The 21,448-nt window shown below is 39.7% G+C and overlaps 1 protein-coding gene across 6 annotated transcripts in view; it reads right to left on the reverse strand.

Moving 5' to 3' along the window:
- Positions 1–3,017: 3,017 nt before the first annotated feature.
- Positions 3,018–21,448, reverse strand: part of LOC105533882 (notch homolog 2 N-terminal-like protein) — a 105,126-nt gene continuing 86,695 nt past the window's right edge. For 4 of the 6 annotated variants that reach the window (XM_011972466.1, XM_011972462.1, XM_011972464.1 and 1 more), the window contains exons 3-4: positions 12,064–12,323; positions 3,976–4,694 (exon numbers count right to left, since the gene is read on the reverse strand). In XM_011972466.1, coding sequence (XP_011827856.1) covers positions 4,216–4,694; positions 12,064–12,323 — 739 coding nt within the window. In that variant the 3' untranslated portion in view covers positions 3,976–4,215. Of the gene's footprint in view, positions 4,695–12,063; positions 12,324–21,448 lie in introns of all 6 variants that reach the window. The other 2 variants (XM_011972463.1, XM_011972468.1) reach the window with 1 other exon arrangement.

Consider the following 21,448-nt stretch of genomic DNA (forward strand, 5'->3'; position numbering starts at 1 on the left):
AAGTGGTATGATCATTTCTGCATCTGCTCCAGAGAAACCTGCCAAAATATGATTAGCGTAATACCCAAGAGAACGTCACATTCCCCATGTGTGAAAATGCAAGAGGGAATTATTTCTAATAGTTCTTAAGCTCAGCAACAACAGAGTAGACACAAAAGCCACAGAATGTGCTTAGGCTTTACTTTAATGATATAGGGATATCACATATCATCAGCCTGTGGAGTATAGAGGTGGTTTACAAAGGATAAACCTTCATTGTTTGGAAAGGAAAGATCAGAGAACTCTTTATGAAGTTTAAACAAAATCAGAGGAATAAAGAAATGTGGGAAAGAAAGAAAAAAAGAAAGTACATTGAGGACAGTCCAATCCAACTGTGAACTCATAAGGGACAGCCAGTAAATTCAAAACAGCCTACTGTTCTCTGATTACTTGTGCTACTTTATTAAAATTGCCACAAACACAAAACTAGTCTACCTCTTTCTCTCCTCATTATTGGCCCTAACCCAAAAATAGTGGGAGTAAATGATTTAATCATTTATTTTCATGCTCCATTTTGTTCTTAAAATTACTGTGGTTGGTGCCCCTCCTTTAGCTTCTACTGAAGACTTTACATAATGAAAGTTCATGAAGTGTCTGGATTATTAACAGTTACTTATCCAAAAAGATGAGACCTGGTTCATTGATTTGATTCTATTAGTTCTCTCTTGGAGATATTTATCTCCTCCCTCTGTGAAGAAACATTTCTTTCTGTGTCATACAGGATGAGTCATTTTTGTAGTTTTAATTCCCTCTTGAGTCCTACAATAATACTAAAATACTCACAGTGACTACAATATCCTTTGCAGGAAAAGAATTGTAACTTAACCATTTAAATACAGTCACTAAGTTATGTGGCATTCACTGACTCAGAGTTGAAAAAGACTCCAAAATTCTTATCCAGTATTATTTGAGTATACAAGGACAAAAGGAGAGGCCAAACTAAGTCTAGGATGCACAATACAAAGAAGAAAATGAGAAGACCAAAGTTACAGTCTCAATACTATGACATGATACTAAACCATACAGTCAGTCAGCCAATATATATTTGCGGGCCTAGTATATACTGGGCACTGTTTGTAGGTGTTTGGAATACAACAGTAAACAAAAACAAAGATCCTAGTTTTCATCCTGGAGAGGGTAAGAGGCAGTAGAATTTGGAAAAGACAGACAATAAACAATAGACATAATGAAGTAAATTATATAGTATAAATTATATAGTAAGAAGATAAGAGTTACAGAAAAAGAAAACAAAAAGTAGACCAGGGTTAGTAATTAAGGGGGTGGGGGACAGTTACAATTTTAAATAGGGTGGTTAGAGTAACCCTCAATTAGAAGTGCCAAGACGTGAAATGCAGTGGAAGCAACCATTTGAGAGTTGCATGATACTTTAACAAGCTACTTTGCCTTCTGCTGACTTTGTTTCCCCATTTTTAGAACTGAAATAATAATTCTCATTAAATAAGGGTGCTATTTACATTGAGATAGTGACTATTACTCTAAGTAACATTTTAGTTTCCTGACAAGCATGGAAAGCAACTGAATGAAGGGCAATGGAAGGAAGGGCACTGCATTATGAAAGGGACTTTTTAAAAGAAAACCATCTCTAGGCACCATTTCCCTTTGCGGAAATAAAGTGAATACTTTCTGAACTCCACCTGGGACACATGAACAATGAGCATGAAATCTTACAAACTGTATAAATAACATTTATTCACAGTGTCACTGCATCATCTATTGTTTTGAATTCTCTTTAAATTTCCTTCTATACATTTATCCAAAGTTGAAGTCATCTGTTTTAGATTATGGGACCCTGAAAAGCAAGAACTAGTCTACGTAACTACTTTTAAACATCTGCACAATGCCATACACACACACACACACACACGTTGACATGTAACAAGTACTATTTGATTATAATTAGGAGTGTCTTGGTTTTCTCACAACATGAACATGTATTTTTAACCCAAACAGCTTAAAGCATTTAATGAAAAATTTTACACACCTACAAAGTGCTTTTAGGAAGCAGATGTGCAGTGCAGTGTGGCACAGTAAGATGCACAAAGCAAAGGCTTTGAAAATAAACTGCCTGGGTTTCAGGACCCAGCCTAACCACATATTAGCTGTACAACTTTGGGTGAATCACTTAACATCTCCAAACTTCAGTTACTTCATGTGGGAAGACTTGAAACATAATACCTGCTCCCAAGATTTTTGTGTAATTGAGCTAATAAGCATGGAAGTACCTGGCACAGTTCCTGAGCCACCAAAAAAATGTTAAGTTTTCTCTTCATCAAATCTCCCCATTCCCACCCCTCATACTAATCTCCCCTCCCACACACACACACACACACACCATCAGTGAGTAAATTAAGTGTCTTGCGTTAAACTAGAAGCAGAGAATAGAATAAGAGACAGCCAAGATTTCCTTACTCTATTTCACTAGCCCTGGCAGCCTCTCAGTGCGGAATCCTTGGTTATTTCCTTTCTCAAGGAGGAGATACTATTCTAGTTTGACAGATCCTTTCCTGGACACACTCTCAGAATTCCCTAAGGTTCTTATCATGGCTAATGGATAACAATGCAGAGGCTATGGGAGTGAATAATCACTCTCTCTCAGCTAAAAACTTCCTTTATTGACTTCTCTAACTTCCCGTCAACATCTTGCTGCCAAATCAACCTCTTGTTCTAGGCAATTATTAAAAGCAATTTTCTTGAAACTGAAAAACACATTAAGCCTTCAAAAATAAATCACACTAACATCAATTACTAGCCAATTAGATTACTAGAGTATCAGCCTCAGACAATATTTGCAATATTGAAATATTTTCAAAATAAAGTTGTTTACATTTCTGTTTCTGTCTTTAACCCTTAAAATACAAACAAATACAGGAGTGAAGACAGATGTATTTTAGTTATTTCTTTTCTACAAGATAAAGTGGATAGTAATATTATGTTAAGAAAACATTTAGTATCTAGAATGATAGCATTATCTATTATTTATTAAAAGAGAAACTAAAAGTAATACAATTAAATGCTTGTTCTTGTGACTTAGTTAAATAATATAAAGTTTTCATTTCAATTATGTGGCAATGCTTTGTATAGCTGTATTCCAAATACATAGCACGGTGCCTAGAACATAGCAGGCAGTCAATACATTTTTACCAAATGAAATGAATAAATTACCAGTTGATTTTATACTGAGGACCAACCTATGACCTTTAATCCCCCCAAAATAAAACACACAATCCCATTATATGTGAACCATATCCACAATACCAGAATCTAAGATTCCCACTCTGAAAGAGTAACTAGAACAACTTCTTTTTGAGGCAATTCTGCTTACTTAGCACATTATTCCCCCCTACAGTTTTCCTTCTTTTGTTTTTGTACTACGGATATTTGTATAAAAACAGGATCTTTGTTGCTTAGTAATTCATCTGCTCCAGCTGCTTGTATTCTGTTCCCAATCAAAATTCTTGGTTTTCAGCCTCCTCATGGTTTTTATAAGGAGCTGAATGAATTGGCCAGGATTGTTCCTTTCTCCCTCTCCGTGGAACACCAGGCCCCAAGCTCCCCGACACTGCTCCTCTTTTTGTTTCTATCTTTGGGTTGTGTGTGTACTCTAGAACACTTTTATCAGTGAAGAGTGTATCAAAGTATTGTGCCATGCATAGTCTCTCATATATCATCTATCAGCTCATCAAAAAGTGCTCACTGATTAACAGAGGACTCCCTCCTCAGTTTCAGAAATCTCTAGTTTTAAGTTAGGGGAGGGTTACACCAAAGTCAGAGAGGGTACATGGGAGCGGGTTGTGAAGGCCAGTAGCCCAGAGAAAATCAAGGGCAGCTGGGTGCTTTTAGGTGGATAACAAAGAATTACTCCATCAAAAGCAAAAGCACATACGAAAGTTGATCACCTACTGTTAATGTCAATTCAGTTTAAAGCACTTTATTAACCACACATACATATTTTCCAGTGTCTAATTCTCATCGTGTTCTTTTTCATTCCAGACTTGCCTGTCTCTTTCCCAGAGCTCTGTTCCTCTTATTTCTCACTGTTTCTACAAAAGGGACAATAAACAATTTTCTAGCCACTCATCATCATAAACCCTGACATGCTAAATTACCCCCTGCTCAGTTTATGGACCACAGTGGGCCCATAAAACTCCTCCCTCACTAGCAACCCACCCCACACAAAATTCTCACTTCCCTTTTTCCTTGCTTTAGGAAGCTTCCTAAAAAAAGCAATTGAGCCACACCCACTACCTCCTGTGCTAGGGGTTTGTCCCCTAATCCTGGGACACTAGGGAGCTCCTTACCTGGAAGACAGTTGCACTCAAAAGTGAAGTCACCAGTCTGCCGACAGGTGCCTCCGTTGACACAAGGCGAGGGTGCACAGGGCACATACAAGCTGTCACAGTGCTGGCCTGTGAAGCCCTGAGGGCACTGGCACTGATAGGAACCAGGCAGGTTGAGGCAGGTGCCACCATGCTGGCAGTGTCCTGGAATGTCACACTCATTGACATCAGTCTCACACTTTTGCCCTGTGAAGCCTGTGAGGCATTTGCAGGAGAACTGATTGGCCACAGTGGTACAGGTACTTCCATTTGCACAGGGATGAGACAGGCAGGCATCAGTCCATTGGCATTCCTTACCTAAAGGAAAGATAACAAAACTCAGTGCTGGCCACAGAAATAGGAGATGGTCCCATCCTCAATACCGCATTGACATCAGGGAGCTCTTGCATGGAGAAGACGTCAACTCTTTGCATTTTACAAAAGGCTAAATCAGAGCCTCCTCAAGGTCATCTGACACAGAGCCCTCTCCAGTAACTCTCCAAGGGCCTCAGCAGAGACACAAGGACTCAGTGGGTGTAGCACCTGGAGGCAACTGTAGGTTAGTCACATTGAAGCCCAACCCTGCAGGATGCTATCAGCAATAGGAGTCTGGATCCATCTACTCTCTCAGAGCTCACTGTCTTTGCATATGCTGCTCCTCTGTTTGAATATCAACTTCTGGGTCAGGCGCCATGGCTCATACCTGTAATCCTAGCACTTTGGGAGGCCGAAGCAGACAGATCATGAGGTAAGGAGTTCAAGACCAACCTGGCCAATATGGTGAAACCCTGTCTCTACTAAAAATACAAAAATTAGCTGGGCATGGTGGCGCGCACCTGTAATCCCAGCTACTCGGAAGGCTGAGGCAGAAGAAACACTTGAACTAGGGAGGCGGAAGTTGCAGTGAGCTGAGATTATACCACTGCACTCCAGCCTGGGCAACACAGAGAGATTCTGTCACAAAAAAAAAAAAAAGAAAAAAAAGAAATATCAACTTCCCTTCTGTTTTCCTAGTGAACTCTTACTTATCTTGGCAACTCTGCTCTAAAGTTCCAACCTCTGTAAAGTCATCCTTAGTGCTCCCCACACACATACACACATGCGCAAACACAGATACACCGAGTTTGCTGTTTCTTTCTATTATACCACCTGCCACACTGGCAGGGTTGGGTCTCCATGGTATGCTCTCAAATCATGTCTGTTGAATGGATAAAATATATCGATATTTTCCACAAAATATAGTTAATAAGTAGACCTCTGGTGATAGAAACAAGTGAATACTATTTCTGTTTCCTCTAAATGTAACATACACATATATTCTGGGAAACATTTTATTAATTGTGGCCTTGCTATAAATATCACTTGATGTGTTTGAAAATGATGATGGACCTCTGGGTCCCTATATATCAAATGAAATAGCCATCAGGAGGACAGAGGTCTAGAAAGTGTTCTGTGGACTTTCTCAAGTAGGCAAGTACCAGCAGCAGTAGCAGGAAGACTTTGACGGGTTGAAAACTAAATCACGATGCCAGGGGAAGCAAAGCAGATTATTTGAGGTAGAAAGAGAAAGAGGAAAAAAATATGCTCACAGAACTAGAAAATTTGATATGTACATGGCTGGCTTTTTGTTTTCATTAGTCTAAGTCTTTTATTATTTAAACTACAGAGATGAGAACTCCTTGAATTTGTTAATACTCCAATTGATTGTCTGGGAAAGTATCTAAATCTCTGACCCCACAGAAAGGTAAATGGGAGACACAAGAGTTTTTCTATAAGGGAAAAAGATGTGACATGTGACATATGAGCACAGAAAAGTGTTCTCTGCCTATCAAGGAATGTCAAATCAAAGGAGAAAAGTGTAACACAAATTTAGGTACAGCATATACATCTCAGGGAACTAAGACAGAAAATGAAGGAACTGCAATTCTTCCTGTCTTTCCACTCATGCCACTAAGAGACACTTACAGTGGAGAAGAGATATAAATGCTCACTTCTGGCAAGTGTGATTTTCAGAGTGATGCCCACAACTGAAACAGAAAGATCCCTGGGCCAGAAGTGGTGGCTGACGCCTGTAATCCCAGCACTTTGGGAGGCTGAGGTGGGCAGATCACTTGCGGTTAGGAGTTTGAGACCAGGCTGGCCAACATGGTGAAACACCACCTCTTCTAAAAATACAAAAATTAGCCAGGCTTCATGTCACATGCCTGTAATCCCAGCTACTTAGGAGGCTGAGGCACTAGAATCACTTGAACCTAAGAGATGGAGGTTGCAGTGAGCAGAGACTATGCCACTGTACTGAGCAACAGAGTGAGACAGGGAAGGGAAGGGAAAGGGAAAGGGAAGGGGAAGCGGAAAGGGAAGGGGAAGGGGAAGGGAAACAGGAAGGGAAGGGAACAGAACCCTGAATTTGGTTTCCATATATATTATGTATAAGCACTAACTTGCTGCCTCTGCTTCTTCATCTCTGAGTGGAGATGAGCTAGTAAGGTCTCACTGAGGTACAGAGCTATCACAAAGACCAAAAGGATGACCTTGATCTGTGATGATTCCGAAAGTGATAGACAAAAGTAGTAAATGTATAAAAGATGATCAGAATCGGCCGTGGCTCACACCTGTAATCCCAGCACTTTGGGAGGCCAAGGTGGATCACGAGGTCAGGAGATCGAGGCCATCCTGGCTAATACGGTGAAACCCGTCTCTACTAAAAATACAAAAATTAGCCGGGCGTGGTGGCGGGCACCTGTAGTCCCAGCTACTCAGGAGGCTGAGGCAGGAGAATGGCGTGAACCCGAGAGGTGGAGCTCGCAGTGAGCACACATGGTGCCACTGCATTCCAGCCTGGGTGACAGAGCGAGACTCCGTCTAAAAAAAAAAAAAAAAAGATCAGAATCTTGCAGAACACACCAAGAAGAGATCCTTTTTAACAGCAAAGGAAGAAGTTTTAATCTGGGGACTATTTCAGAGTGGCATTTTAATTATGAAGAAGGCATTAGTGTCATTTCCACTAGTCAAAATTAAAATATTTTAAATACGTATGTGTGCCCCCACTTTGCTTCATAATAGCAAAACAACTCAAAACTGACTATCAGGAAGAAATTATTCTTATAACCACCAAATATTTTCAATGACTTACATCATCAATGCTATCATCGTCATGATGGAGATAATGGATCATCCTAACTACCCTCTACCCCACCAACACATTTTGATGAATGATACGGTTTGGCTGTGTCCCCACCCAAAACTCAACTTGAATTGTATCTCCCAGAATTCCCACGTGTTGTGGGAGGGACCCAGGGGGAGGTAACTGAATCATGGGGGCCAGTCTTTCCTGTGCTATTCTTATGATAGTGAATAAGTCTCATAAGATCTGATGGGTTTATCAGGGGTTCCACTTTTGCTTCTTCCTAATTTTCTCTTGCCACCACCATGAAAGAAGTGCCTTCTGCCTCCCACCATAATTCTGAGGCCTCCCCAGCCATGTGGAATTGAAAGTCCAGTTAAACCTCTTTTCTTCCCAGTCTCAGGTATATCTTTATCAGCAGCATGAAAGTGGACTAATACAGTAAATTGGTACCGAGAGTGGGTTTTTCTGCCAGAGTGCCAGCTATCCTGAGGGAAACTTTGGAGGGAACCAGCTTCTAGATGGTAGATCTTTTGTCCCTACACCCAGGTTGGATGACTGATTTGCACATCAGGACTGCTATGGACCTCCACCAGAGTTTCCTCTGGCTTTGCCCTGCCCAGGCATAGTTCACCACCTTTCAGGTCCTAACATTTGTGCTCATGCTCCACCTTCCCAGTGAAGAAAATAAGATGGGCCGGTGCAAGGCTGACCTGGCTACTGCCACTGCAGAGTGCCCAATTTGCCAGCAGCAGAAACCAACACTGCACCTTTGATACAGCACTATTCCTCGGGGTCATCAGCCAGCTACCTGGTGGCAGGTTGATTACATTGGACCTCTTCCATCATGAAAAGGGCAGATGTCTGTCCTTACTGGAATAGACACTTACTCTGGATATGGGTTGGCCTATCCTGCATGCAATACTTCTGCCAAGACTACCATCCCCGGACTCATGGAATGCCTTATCCACCGTCATGGTATTCCACACAGCATTGCCTCTGACCAAGGCACTCACTTTATGGCTAAAGTAGTACAGCAGTGGGCTCATGCTCATGGAATTCACTGGTCTTACTATGTTCCCCAACATCCTGAGGCAGAACAGTGGAATGGCCTTTTGCAGTCACAATTACAGTGCCAACAAGGTGAGAATACTTTGCACGGTTGGGGCAAAGTTCTCAAGAAGGCCGTGTATGCTCTGAATCAGCGTCCAATATATGGTACTGTTTCTCCCATAGTCAGGATTCAGAGATCCAGGAATCAAGGGGTGGAAATGGAAGTGGCACCACTCACCATCACCCTTAGTGATCCACTAGCAAAATGTTTGCTTCCTGTTCCCGCAACATTAAGTTCTGCGGGCCTAGAGGTCTTAGTTCCAGAGGGAGGAACGCTGCCATCAGGGAGACAAAACAACAATTCCATTAAACTGGTAGTTAAGATTGCCGCCAGGACACTTTGGGTTCCTCCGACCTTTAAGTAAACAGGTTAAGAAGGGCATTACAGTGTTGGCTGGGCTATCAAGGCTATCAAGACCCAGGCTATCAAGATGAAATCAGTCTACTACTCCACAATGGAGGTAAGAAAGAGTATTCATGGAATACAGGAGATCCATTAGGGTGTCTCTTAGTATTATCATGCCCTCTGATTAAGGTCAATGGGAAATTACAACAGCCCAATCCAGGCAGGACTACAAATGGTCCAGATCCCTCAGGAACGAAGGTTTGGGACTCTCCACCAGGGAAAAAAAAAAACCACAACCTGCTGAGGTGCTTGCTGAAGGCAAAAGGAATACGAAAAGGGCAGAAGAAGGTAGTCATCAATACCAGTTACTACCATGTGACCAGCTGCAGAAACAAGGACTGTAATTGTCCTCAGTATTTCCTCCTTCTTTTATTAAAACATATCTGTGCTTGTAGACACTTGTACTAAGAAAATATCTTCATTTTATTTCCTTTCTCCTTTATCATGTGACATAAGATTTACTGACTTCATGTAAGCATTTAAGTATTGTTAACTTTATGTAAAGAGTATTTCAGTTGGGGATTGGTACGTTTCCGGATGTACGAAGAATAGTTGTACTACATTAGGTGTAATTATGACCTAATTATTGTCTTTATTTGAAGATCATGTATGATCTCAGGAGAGGTGTACGGGTTCAAGTTGACAAGGGGTAGACTTGTGGTGGTTAAAACTGAGTCTGTCAACTTGATTGAATTGAAGGATACAAAGTATTGATCTTGGGTGTGTCTGAGAGAGTGTTGCTAAAGGAGATTAACATTTGAGTCAGTGGGCTGGGAAAGGCAGACCCACCCTTAATCTGGATGGGCACCAGCTGATCACCTGTCAGCAAATATAAAGCAGGCAGAAAAACGTGAAAAAGTGAGACTCTCCTAGCCTCTCAGCCTACATCTTTTTCCCGTGCTGGATGTTCCCCGCCCTCAAATATCGAACTCCAAGTTCTTCGGTTTTGGAACTCAGACTGGCTCTCCTTGCTCCTCAGCTTGCAGACAGCCTATTGTGGGACCTTGTGATCATGTGAGTTAATACTTAATAAACTCCCTTTATATATATATATATATATATATATATAAAATATGTAAATATATATAGAATATATATAATATATATATAAAATATATATATTAAGATTGCCACCAAGACACTTTGGGTTGGAATATATATACATACATATACATTCCATTAGTTCCATCCCTCTAGAGAACCCCAATACAATGAAAAATTAATATAACAGTATGCTACACTAACTAATCCAGTATAGTTTTCTGAGTACATTTTTCACTTTTTGCTTATTGCATTTATAGAACTCTTGGTTTAGTGCTTAAAGCAGGAGAAAAAATGAAGAATGCTTCTCCTTTTCTCATCTAATTTAATAAACACTTTTGAATAAGGTTAAAAATCCACCTAGAAAAACCCACAATCTATTCAGGTGAGAGATGCGCAAAAAAAATTACAACAAAATGTGATGCATAAAAATAGTATAACTTAGAGACCATTTGCCTAAAGGAATCATGAAAGGGTCACTAAGACACAGTTTTAAATAACATTGGACAATCACCAGTTGTAGAAAAGGGCATTCCAGGCAAAAGGGTGTGTAACTCTATGGAAGTAATAATAAGTACAACATTTTCAGGAAATAAGGAGAATTTGGTGTGACTAGGCCTAGATGCTTGTGGGGAGGTCAGGTTACAAAAAGATGTAAAGTCTAGGCTGTAAAGAGCTATGGAAGCCATGTAAAAGAGTTTGCAGTTTATTCTGTGGATGATGAAAAAACATTAGACATTGTAAGCAGGAGAGATTGTTGGAACATTTGCATTTATAATTAAAGATGTAGTAATATCATGGGTAAACGAGATGGGGAGAGAAAAAAGGCAAGAAAACATATTCAGAAACTACTTCAGAACTCCAGGTGAGAGATAACATGGCCCTCAACTACAGGGTAGCAGAGGAAATGGGAGGAATAGACAGGTGAGAGGTAATTCAGAGGTTGGCTTGGGTGACTGAGTTGAAGTGAGGTAAGAACAAGCAACAGGGAGTTTCTAGCATGTATATTTGGGATGTACATTGTTGCTATGTATTTCTGTCAACATGGAGAGCTGAAAGTACCTGGAGAATATCTCCAAGGAGAAAATGCAAAGGATAGCTAGACACATGAGCCTGAATGTCAGGGTTGGGTGGAGCTAAGGGAATGATGGTGAGATTCATCAGCAACTGATGAAGACAGTGGCAGTGGAGGCGAATAAAGACAGTGACATTCCCTACGGAGAGCTGTGATGTGGCTCAAAAGAGGGCACAAAACAGTGCTCCAGGGAGCACAAACATTTAATGGAAGAACAAAGCAATGAAGAAGCAAAAGGAACAGTGCCCTGAATGTCTAGGGAGGGAGATTTCTAAAAGCAAATAGTCAATAACATTAGTAACTTTTCCTCTGGTGACAGTGTAGTTATTTCTTTTAGTGAAGTAAATTCTGATTCCCCATCCTGGTATACATTTTTTTTTTTTTTTTGAGACAGAGTCTCACTCTGTCACCCAGATTGGAGTGCAGTGGTGCAATCATAGCTGACTGCAGCCTCAAACTCCTGGGCTCAAGCAATTCTCCCACTTCAGCCTCCCAAGTAGTTAGGACTACAGGTGCATACCACCATAAGTGGCTAATTTTGTTTTATTTTTATTCTTGTTTTTTCTTTGTAGAGATGGGGTCTTGCTATGTTTCCCAGGCTGGTCTCAAACCTCTAGCCTCAAGTGATCCTCCTGCCTTGGCCTGCCAAAGTGCTGGGATTGCAGGCGTGTGCTACCGCACCTGGCCCTGACATATATACTTTAAGCTGTCAAAGTATTTGGTCCTTTTTCTTTCTCTTTCTCTGCCCCTTGAAACTCTTAAAAGGAAGTTAGGGATAGTTGTCTGGAACATCCCAGTTCCTTACCATAATGTTAAATGTGCACCAGAGCTGGGGGACACTTAAGAGTCAAACACCATGATCTAAAAGATGCTAAATAAAGGTATCTGCTGAAGGCAGGAAAGCACTGGCTTTGGTCTCATTAGTTACCTGTAAACCCAACTTGGCAGGTGCACTCATAGGTATCTCGGCTGAGCATATGGCATGTGCCGCCATTCAGGCATGGGCGAGACACAAAGCATGGGTGAGATGTCGAGTACTGGCAGTCCTCTCCGGTGAACCCTGAGGCACATCGGCACGTGGCTTTCCCCAGCATGGCCTGGGCCACACAAGTCCCACCATTCTGGCAGCGGTTCTTCTCACAGGGGTCTCGATGTTGACAATATTCTCCCAAGAAGCCCTCTGGACATCTATATGGAAAAGAGAAAAGTCCATTAAAACACCTGACTTCTTGTAAGTCCAAAAAAATTACAGTAATACAATACAGTCCAATCAAGAAAGCATGAGATTGTGAATCAACAGACCTACAAGTATCACCTATAAACCTTCTTCCCTTTAGAAGAAGGAGTCCTTAGAGAACTTAACAACATATTCCCATGTCCTTTTGAGTCTGAGCAGGTGATAGAATACCAGGTGTATGGTCTAGCAGGGACTGCCATGACCAGTCAACATGACCCTTATTCAAAGGCAAAATGCACCACAGCTTTTTTTCATGTGTGCACAGGCTGGGATGGTGTAACAGCACTTTTTTTGAGCATTGTTCATAGTTGTCTGCTTAAATTCATTAACTTTCTCATTTTGACAAAGCCATTTGATAGGATTAAGATGTCTAAAAGATAATGCATGAACTTGACCCTATTATCCCCTTCAAATTTAAAATATGTAAGATACTATGTGCTTTTCCTCAATTAAGCACAGAGAAATAGTAAGTTCTTCTTTCTTTTACTTCCACTGAAACATCAACTGGCCAATACCTAGTTTTCTGGGTTATGTTCGGGTGGTTGACATTGCAACAGAAAAAGGGAAAGGAGGTACAGGAATAGGGAAGGGTTCAAAGGGATATTTAAAAATCTGTTAATATTTAAGTAGTAGGTATTTTTAACCAAATAAAAAGGCACAAAATATAATTAAAATAACATAAAATATCTAAGATACTGTATAAACACCAAAGTGAAGGAAGGAAACAATTGAAGAATAACATTCTATGATATTTTCCACATTGAGGCACTGAGGGACCTTTTTATATGCCACCCCTTGATTCATAAGATGCACAACCATTTCAAAACTGTGTGTATTATTTATGACACTTTTCTCTGAACAGTATCAAAAAGGCATGGTAAGTCTCCATTTTCATAATGAAGTTGTTTAAATGGAATCTCTGAGAAGCACTTAAATTAAGAAACACAAAGACTTTGATTCTAACTATAAATGCTGCTATATATTTGGCTGGTGCCCCAAATATGTGATTCAACTTATTCCTCGTTTTAGTTTTCAGGGACTAGAAAACTGAATCTAGTAGGCTGTTCCACCATTACCTCAAATATTACACATTTAAACCAAACTCTAAATCCCTCCCTCAAAAACCAGCTCTTCCTATGCCCAAGCCTTGTTGTCCTGATTTTCCTAATCATTGTGACCTGAAACATTGGGGTCATGAGTGCTTTTGTCTTTGACAGTCATATCCAAGACCTTTCATTAACCATTGGTTGGCAAGGTATGCTCTGCAGAGGTCATAGTTACTGAGAAAAGAAGGAAGGCCAGATACCAGGGAACTAAGACAGAACATGCCCAGAAGAATTGCATAGTAGCTAAAATGGCTAGAGAAAACAGGGCTGGTGAATAGCTACAGTGGTAGTGAGGTAACTGGCCAGAGCCTCTTCACCCCTCCCAAAGCTACACAAGATATGCATGGCAGAGCCAGGAGAAGCTAAGGCTCTGGGCATCTTCATGAGTAGGTGAAGCTAGAGACCAACAGGCAGTGAAGAAAGTTCATAGCACTGAAACCAAAGATGGCATGCAGGTGACTGTGAGGAGTCTATATCTAAGAAGGTCAGAGGGTCTTGTTTGGAGTTCTGGTGCTATGACCTTGGACAAGTTATTTATCCTCACTGACTATCCATTTTCTCACACTGTAAACAGTTAATAAGGTCACCTACATCATGAGATTATTGTAAGAACTGAACAAAATCAAGTGCATAAAAAGCCTTATAAATATTAAAACGTTTTGCAAGTGGGCTGGGCACAGTGGCTCACACCTGTCATTCCAGCACTTTGGGAGGCTGAGGTGGGGGGATCACCTGAGGTCAGGAGTTTGAGAACAGCCCAGCCAACATGGTGAAACCCTGGCTCTACTAAAAATACAAAAATTAGCCCGGGTGGTGGTGCACACTTGTAATCCCAGCTACTCGGGAGGCTGAGGCATGAGAATCGCTTGAACCCGGGAGGCAGAGGTTGCAGTGAGCTGACGAGATTGTGCCACTACACTTCAGCCTGGACAACAGAGTGACAGAGTGAGACTCCGTCTCAAAAAAAAAAAAAAGTTTTGCAAGTGAAAACACTTTTTCTCTCTTCTTTATGCTTACTGAGGAAAATACAATGCCCCATCCAAATCACAGTTTGATTTGAGAAAAGTTTCTTGTGTTCGTTTTTTGAAGTGGAGGAGCAAAAAGTGCCAATGTAGCATAGCTAAAATTAACTCTGAGATGTATTATTAAAAGCATTTGCAGCTTATTCAAGAAATGTGTTATGAATGATGTTAAAAACTGCAACACAATTCTCATTCACAGTGCAGTTCTCTGGGCATCATTAGATGACTCTTCATTCTCCCATATGGGAATTATGCACCTTCTAAATAATGGCAAATTGTTAAATGTGGGTGGGCTTTGCCCAGCTTTGCTCCTGAACTATTACACCGCCCCAGCACTATCACGTGGCATATGTTAAGAGAATGCAAAGTGATTAAAATGGTAACATCATAAACATATAATGGAAATATAAGGTTCCCAGGAAAACAAAAATGAAACAAAATGGAAGTTTTTAAAGATAAACAGACATATTTCTGAATTATTTGTTTCTAGAGTTTAATTCACATTGTTGCTCCCTATCAAGTATGGAAAAATAAGTTTTAACCTAAGATATATTTAAGAAATCAGTAAAAGCAGAGATTGGCAAATTATAGTTTGCAAGTCTAATTTGGACCACTGCCTGTTTTTGTTTGGCCTGTGAACTAAGAATAGTTTTCACGTTTTTAAATGATTAGAAAAAACAAAAACAAAAGAAGGATATTTTCTGACATTTCAAAATTATATAAAATTCAAATCTCAGTGTCCATAAATAGTCTTACTGGAACACAGCCATGCTTACTCATTTATAGATTGTCTATGGCTGATTTTCCACTACAACAACAGAGACAAGTAGCTGTAATGAGACCACAAAGCCTGCAAAAATAATTACTCTCTGGCACTTTACAGAAAAAGTTTGCCAACTTCTGAGTAGAGAATATATGAAGCCTAATTCTATAAATACCATCAAATATGCTTATTAATAATGATCAGTTTCTGATAGGAAATCAACCTTATTAGTTTCCACAAAGAATATTAAACTCATAATCATTCATTCATGCAACAATTAGTAAGGGTCTATTATGTGCCAGGCATTTTTCTAGCGCTAGAAAAATTCTTACACTCACGGAGTTTAAATTCTAATAGGGGAAGGTGAAAACAAAATTACTAAGTAAAAGATGCATGATAGATGTAGTTAAGTGCTGTGAAGAAAAATAAAACAGGAAGGAATGGAGTTGGGGATGAGGGTGTGGGGTGAGTAAAGAGAAGTATCTCAGTTTAGAATAGGAAAATCAGAGAAGGCCTTCACTGACAATACTTGAGTTGAGACCTGAATGAGGTGAGAGTAATCATGCAGGTATCTTAGGGAAACACATTCATGAGAAAGGGAACAGCAAATGCAAAGGCAATAATACAGAGAGCAGCCCAGGCGTGTTTGAGAAACAGCAAGGAGACCTGGAGCAGCAGAAAATAGATGAGAGCTGTAACTGGGATGTGGATCAGTTGGGGCCTTTAAGCCACTGTAAAGAAGGACTTAGGGTTTTCCTCTAAATGGGATAATACTTAGATATGAGGTACAACAGACTTACTCTCCTAAAGCCCGTGTACAGAACCACATATTTGCTCTATGTGAAACTAGACCTACTGTAGGTATTAATATAATAAAGATTTGATTTATATTTAAAATGTTCTAGAGGGTTGGATATCAGCTTAGTTCTTTCATCTTAGAACATATACAAGTCTCTTTTAACCTACATTTTCACGAAGTTCCATTTCCCTTTCTAAATTATTGTTTCACAAAAACCTTCCACGACTGAAGCCTAATTTCAGATATTTCTCTTTCTTTTCCATCTACTTCTTACTTATCCCTCTGCAACAAAACTTTAATTCTAACTATTGCTTAGAAACTGTTTTCTAAAACAATGACTTTCCTCTAGTTAAGCTCAGTAGTCTTGTCTGAGACTCAAAAGGAAATTCTCTCTCCTATAGGGAGAATTGCTAACCACTCCATGCACTGTTTTAATCATTTTACCTTGGCTTGTTTGACTCCCTCTGCTAACTTAAAGCCCAGTGAAGTCTTCTGGATTGCTGATGTCTCCTTCTTCCCCATCTATTGTGGCCACCTTAATGTTTAAGTCTGGACTGCACTGCTCTTTCTCTCAAATGCATTTGTTACTGTTGTTGTTCACTTGGTTTTAAATAACTTCCTTCCTGTAACTGACTCCAAAATACACTGCTCTAGTCCCATATGTTCAGTTTTCTAAAAGTCATCTCTCTACCCTAGTATGTGCTGCCACTATTTGAAACTAAACATTTGAAAAAGGAGATCATTTTCCCAAGAAACTTTTAATTATTCCATTTTTCTAAGGCTTCCACACACAATTTAAAGTAACTTAATCTCTTTAAGTTGTATATAATTTATTACCACATTCTGACAAGACTTGTTAACTGAATTCCTATAATACTTATCATTCATGTTCACAGTTTCCTTTTTGATATAAATTCTGATCATCTTAAAAGCCTCAGGCCAGACATCATCTTGTTGCTGGCTTTTCCCGCATTTCCAGCCACCCTTGGAATAACAGAACCTTGAGATTCAAGAAATTTAATTTCTATCCAATTAAGTAATAATTTCTAAAATATTTCTAAAAGATGATCACCAGCCTCTGCTTGAATACAAGCATGTAGCATGGTGCCGGATAAATCTTAAGAATTTAATAAATGGTTGGAGTTATTATTGTTCCTGCTCTTAAGAGTATAGACTCTGGAACCAGATCACCTGGATTTCAATCCCAACTCCACCATTTACTCAATGTGTATCTTGAGCAAGGTACTAAACTTCCCTGTTGTAAAAGAGATTTAATAACAGTGCCTACTTCATAGGATTTTTAAATAAGGGTAAAGCACTTAGAACACTATCCAGCGCATAGTAAACACTACGTATTTGTTAAGTGAAATTACTGGCTCACTACTTCAACAAAAGAACAGTCTTCAATGTGGCTGGATCCCACTGTGAGAAAGCTCTTTCTTTCTTAATTCTTCAAATTCTACCTTCCTTCCTAGGTATATACCCGAGATAACCGAAAACATATTTCCACATAATAAAAATGTTCATAGTAGCATTATTCATAATAGCCAAAAAGCAGAAACAACCCAGATGCCTATAAGCTGATGAACAGATAAAAAAAATGTGGTATATCCATAAATGAAATGTGTGGCCATGAAAAGAAACGACATTCTGATACATGCTACAACATGGATGAACCTTGAAAACATGCTAAGTGAAAGAAGCCACGCACAGAAGGCCACATATCATATAATTCCATTTATATGAAATGTCCAGAGTATGCAAATCCATAGAGACAGAAAGTAGATTAGTGTTGCCAGGAGCTGTAAAGAAAGGGAAATAGATAGTGACTACTAAGCAATAGAGAGTTTATTTCAGGGTGATAAAAATATTTTGAAATTAGAAAACGGTGGTGGTCTCACAACTCTGGAAATACTAAAATCTACTAAATTATACACTTTAAAAGGGTAAATTTTATGATACATAAATCATGTCTTAACTTTTAAAAGAACAAACTTTGTCTCTCTACAATTTCCAGGTTATCTCTACCCTCTAGAACAGAAAAGAACAAGCCTTCTGCTTCTCTTACACATAGCCCTTCAAGAATCTGAAGATAGTTACGTGGGCCTTTTGTTTTCTTTTTTCCAGGATTCAATGCTTTGGCATATTCCTCAGTATAAAGTTATTTCCAGGCTTCCTCACCTTTTTAGTGGTGCTTCTATGCTTAATAGTAGTAATAATAATCAGAATGACCAAAATTTTCTGCCTCCCTTCCCAGGTATATATCTGAAGTAGCTGAAAACGTATTTTCTAAGTACTTAACTATGTATTATATATTTGCTAAGCATTTGATAGCTATTGTTTCTTGTATTATTCGCTACAGTGCTATATTATAATATCCATTTTATATATGAGGAACTCAAAGCTTAGAAAGATTAAGATTTCACAGCCAGGCTGGGCACGGTGGCTCACCTGTAATCCCAGCACTTTGGGAGGCCGAGGCGGACGGATCACAAGGTCAGGAGATCGAGACCATCCTGACTAACACGGTGAAACCCTGCCTCTCCTAAAAATATAAAAAATTACCTAGGCGTGGTGGCAGGCGCCTGTAGTCCCAGTTACTCGGGAGGCTGAGGCAGGAGAATGGCGTGAACCCAGAAGTCGGAGGTTGCAGTGAGCCGAGATCTCGCCATTGCACTCCAGCCTGGGCAACAGAGCAAGACTCTGTCTCAAAAAAAAAAGAAAAAAGAAAAAGAAAAGAAAAGAAAAGAAAAAACAAGATCACAGCTAGTAGATGGGAGAGGCAGGATTCAAACCCAAGCAGACTCTAGAGCGCATGTGCTTCAACACTAGGCTATCTTGCCTCCCCGTCACTGGATGACTCCAGTTCATCAAAAACCTCTAAAAAGTGAGGCTCAAAATGGAAAAAGGCTTAACACATGTTCTCACCAGTGCAGCACAGAGCTGAACCATGACCTCCTGATCTGGACACTATGCTTTTACTATTTCATGGTAAGCTCTTAAACTGGGGAGGCATCGTGAGAGCGCAGTTCAAGAAAGAGTAATGCTCCCACTCATACCCAATGGATATGTGTACTTTTTTAGAAGCCACAAAATACTACTGTGTGCTACGGAATACACACTCAGCTAAAACCTTCAGAGCCTTATTTCACATGAACTACTATTGTGCCCTATTTTTCTCAAAACACTTGTAGCACATGTTTTTTGAACCCAATAATTGGAACTGTCATTTATTCCTTTTAAATTTGTCATATTGAGTCTTTAAGTTTCCTTGATTGAGACAACTTTTACATTATACTCATATAATCACAGAATTTCAGAACTGATCTCAGAAACCAAATGGTCTGAACTCCTATAGCACTGAAAAGCACACCAAAGTTAACTGATCTACCCAAAGCTGGTTATCTGTGAATCCAACAATTTCCCCAGTTTTACAAATATATCTCTATCTTCACCTAGACCTTGCAATGAAATAGCACTTAACCGAAAGTGCATGACTAAGTCTTGCCCCAAGACTAGCACCTATTCAATCAACAATAACATCCTAAATGGACCAGTATCCTACCCATACCTCTCCCTCTCCCTAAGGACAGTCTGGAAATTCCTTGCTGAACCTGAGCGTACGACTAAAAGAATAATCTTTCTTAAGCATAATTTTGATGTCATTCTTCTACTCAGAAACTAGCAACAGTATTAATACCAAGCCTTTTAAATCCAAGTTCTTTACAATCTCTGATCTGCTTGTCTGTCTCATTTCAATCATCTAACCATCTTACTCTTTAGTAATCCATAACTCGAACACTCCATATTATTTCCACAATCTTGTCTACTGTCCCCTATATTAGAATCTTTTTAATTTCCAGTGAGAAACATCATGCTTCCTTTCTGGTATATCTGGTATATTTCCAACTTATGTTCTTTCCTTCCATCATTCTTTCAAAAATCTGCTGTAAGATTCAAAAATCTAACTGTTCTACAGTAAGCCTTCTCCAAATCATCCCACCTATCTCTGATCCTTTCAACAGTAGATGCAATGCCATGTAATGCACTACATTGGCTCCACTGGTACAGTTCTTCTTTATTTAAGCCACTGTTACGTCTTTGCTGTACCTTTCTCAAACTTCCATCTAGTCACAGTTTTTGTGGGGAAGAGCTTGTCTTGAACCCTTGGTGTAGGTTCCCTGAATACCTGAGTACCTAAACCCCACTAAGTAGCTAGTTCCAAAGCAGGCTAAATTTCATGTGATGGATAAAGTCAGTCTCTCAATCCGAATATTCTACAAAATCCATCTCTACTCTGTGATCTGTCTGGCAGAATAACAGGCCAAATCAACCTAATAGTCATCCTGAGGTATAGAATTATCCTTCACACCCCAGGAAGCTAAGCAGCATTATGGACATGGGAAGAAACGGGAGTAATAGGTGAGATAGTCAGAAATAACAGACCCTTGTTTCCTAAGGCAGGAGATCTTTCAACCTGCAAATCCCTACTCAACTGTGGTATAAGGAGAACATATACTCTGTTAGTCTCGGTGGAAAATAAGGTTCTCTGCTTAAAAACAAGGGCTTAAAAACAGCTGTCTGCTTGAGATGCCTAAAGTTTAATTTGGTTAGAGGGTGAAAACATGGCTAAACACCCAACATTCCTTACAAATCTATAATTCTATTAAGCTACCCAGTACACATTTTGGAAAATAGTCTTACCACTTGAACTAAAGGTGTATATTCTAAAAAATAACCACAAAAATCTAACAGATGCCTTTCATCCCCAAAATTATATGAATGTTTCCCTCCTGTAGGGAATTTATTATTTTCATAATTGTCTCTTCAATGTCTCTCAGTGACTTCTACTTACTCTCTCTTCTCTAGCATTGGAACTCTGAAAGAACATACTTCACAGATGAGGTTGTGAATACAGAGAAAGGTTTGGGGCGGGGGGAATTTTTCCATTTTAAACTCCATAAACTAATCTGAATACTTACCAGGTCCATAAAGATAAAGATATATTTACGACTTTTTCTTTAAAAGTCTCAACTGGGCACAGTGGCTCACACCTGTAATCCCAGCACTTTGGGAGGCCAAGGCGAACAGACTGCTAGAGTGGAAGTTCAAGACCAGTCTAGGCAACACAGGCAACATGGTAAGACCCCTCATCTCAAAAAAAAAAAAAAAAAAAAAAGTGTCATTTCTGACATTAAGAGGTCCACATTTTCATTGTTACTGTTCAAACATACACATGGGGTTGGGTGTAGAAAAGTAAAGGAAGGAAGAAAACAGAGAAAAACAAGGGATTCCTCCTAATGGAACTAGAAAACATTCCATTTGAAGGATACCCCTACAGTTTCCTCTCACTTAAGCAGATGAAAACCAGACCCCAACTCTCACA

Source organism: Mandrillus leucophaeus, unplaced genomic scaffold (assembly GCF_000951045.1).
Source record: "Mandrillus leucophaeus isolate KB7577 unplaced genomic scaffold, Mleu.le_1.0 Scaffold1292, whole genome shotgun sequence".
Lineage (NCBI taxonomy): Eukaryota > Metazoa > Chordata > Mammalia > Primates > Cercopithecidae > Mandrillus > Mandrillus leucophaeus.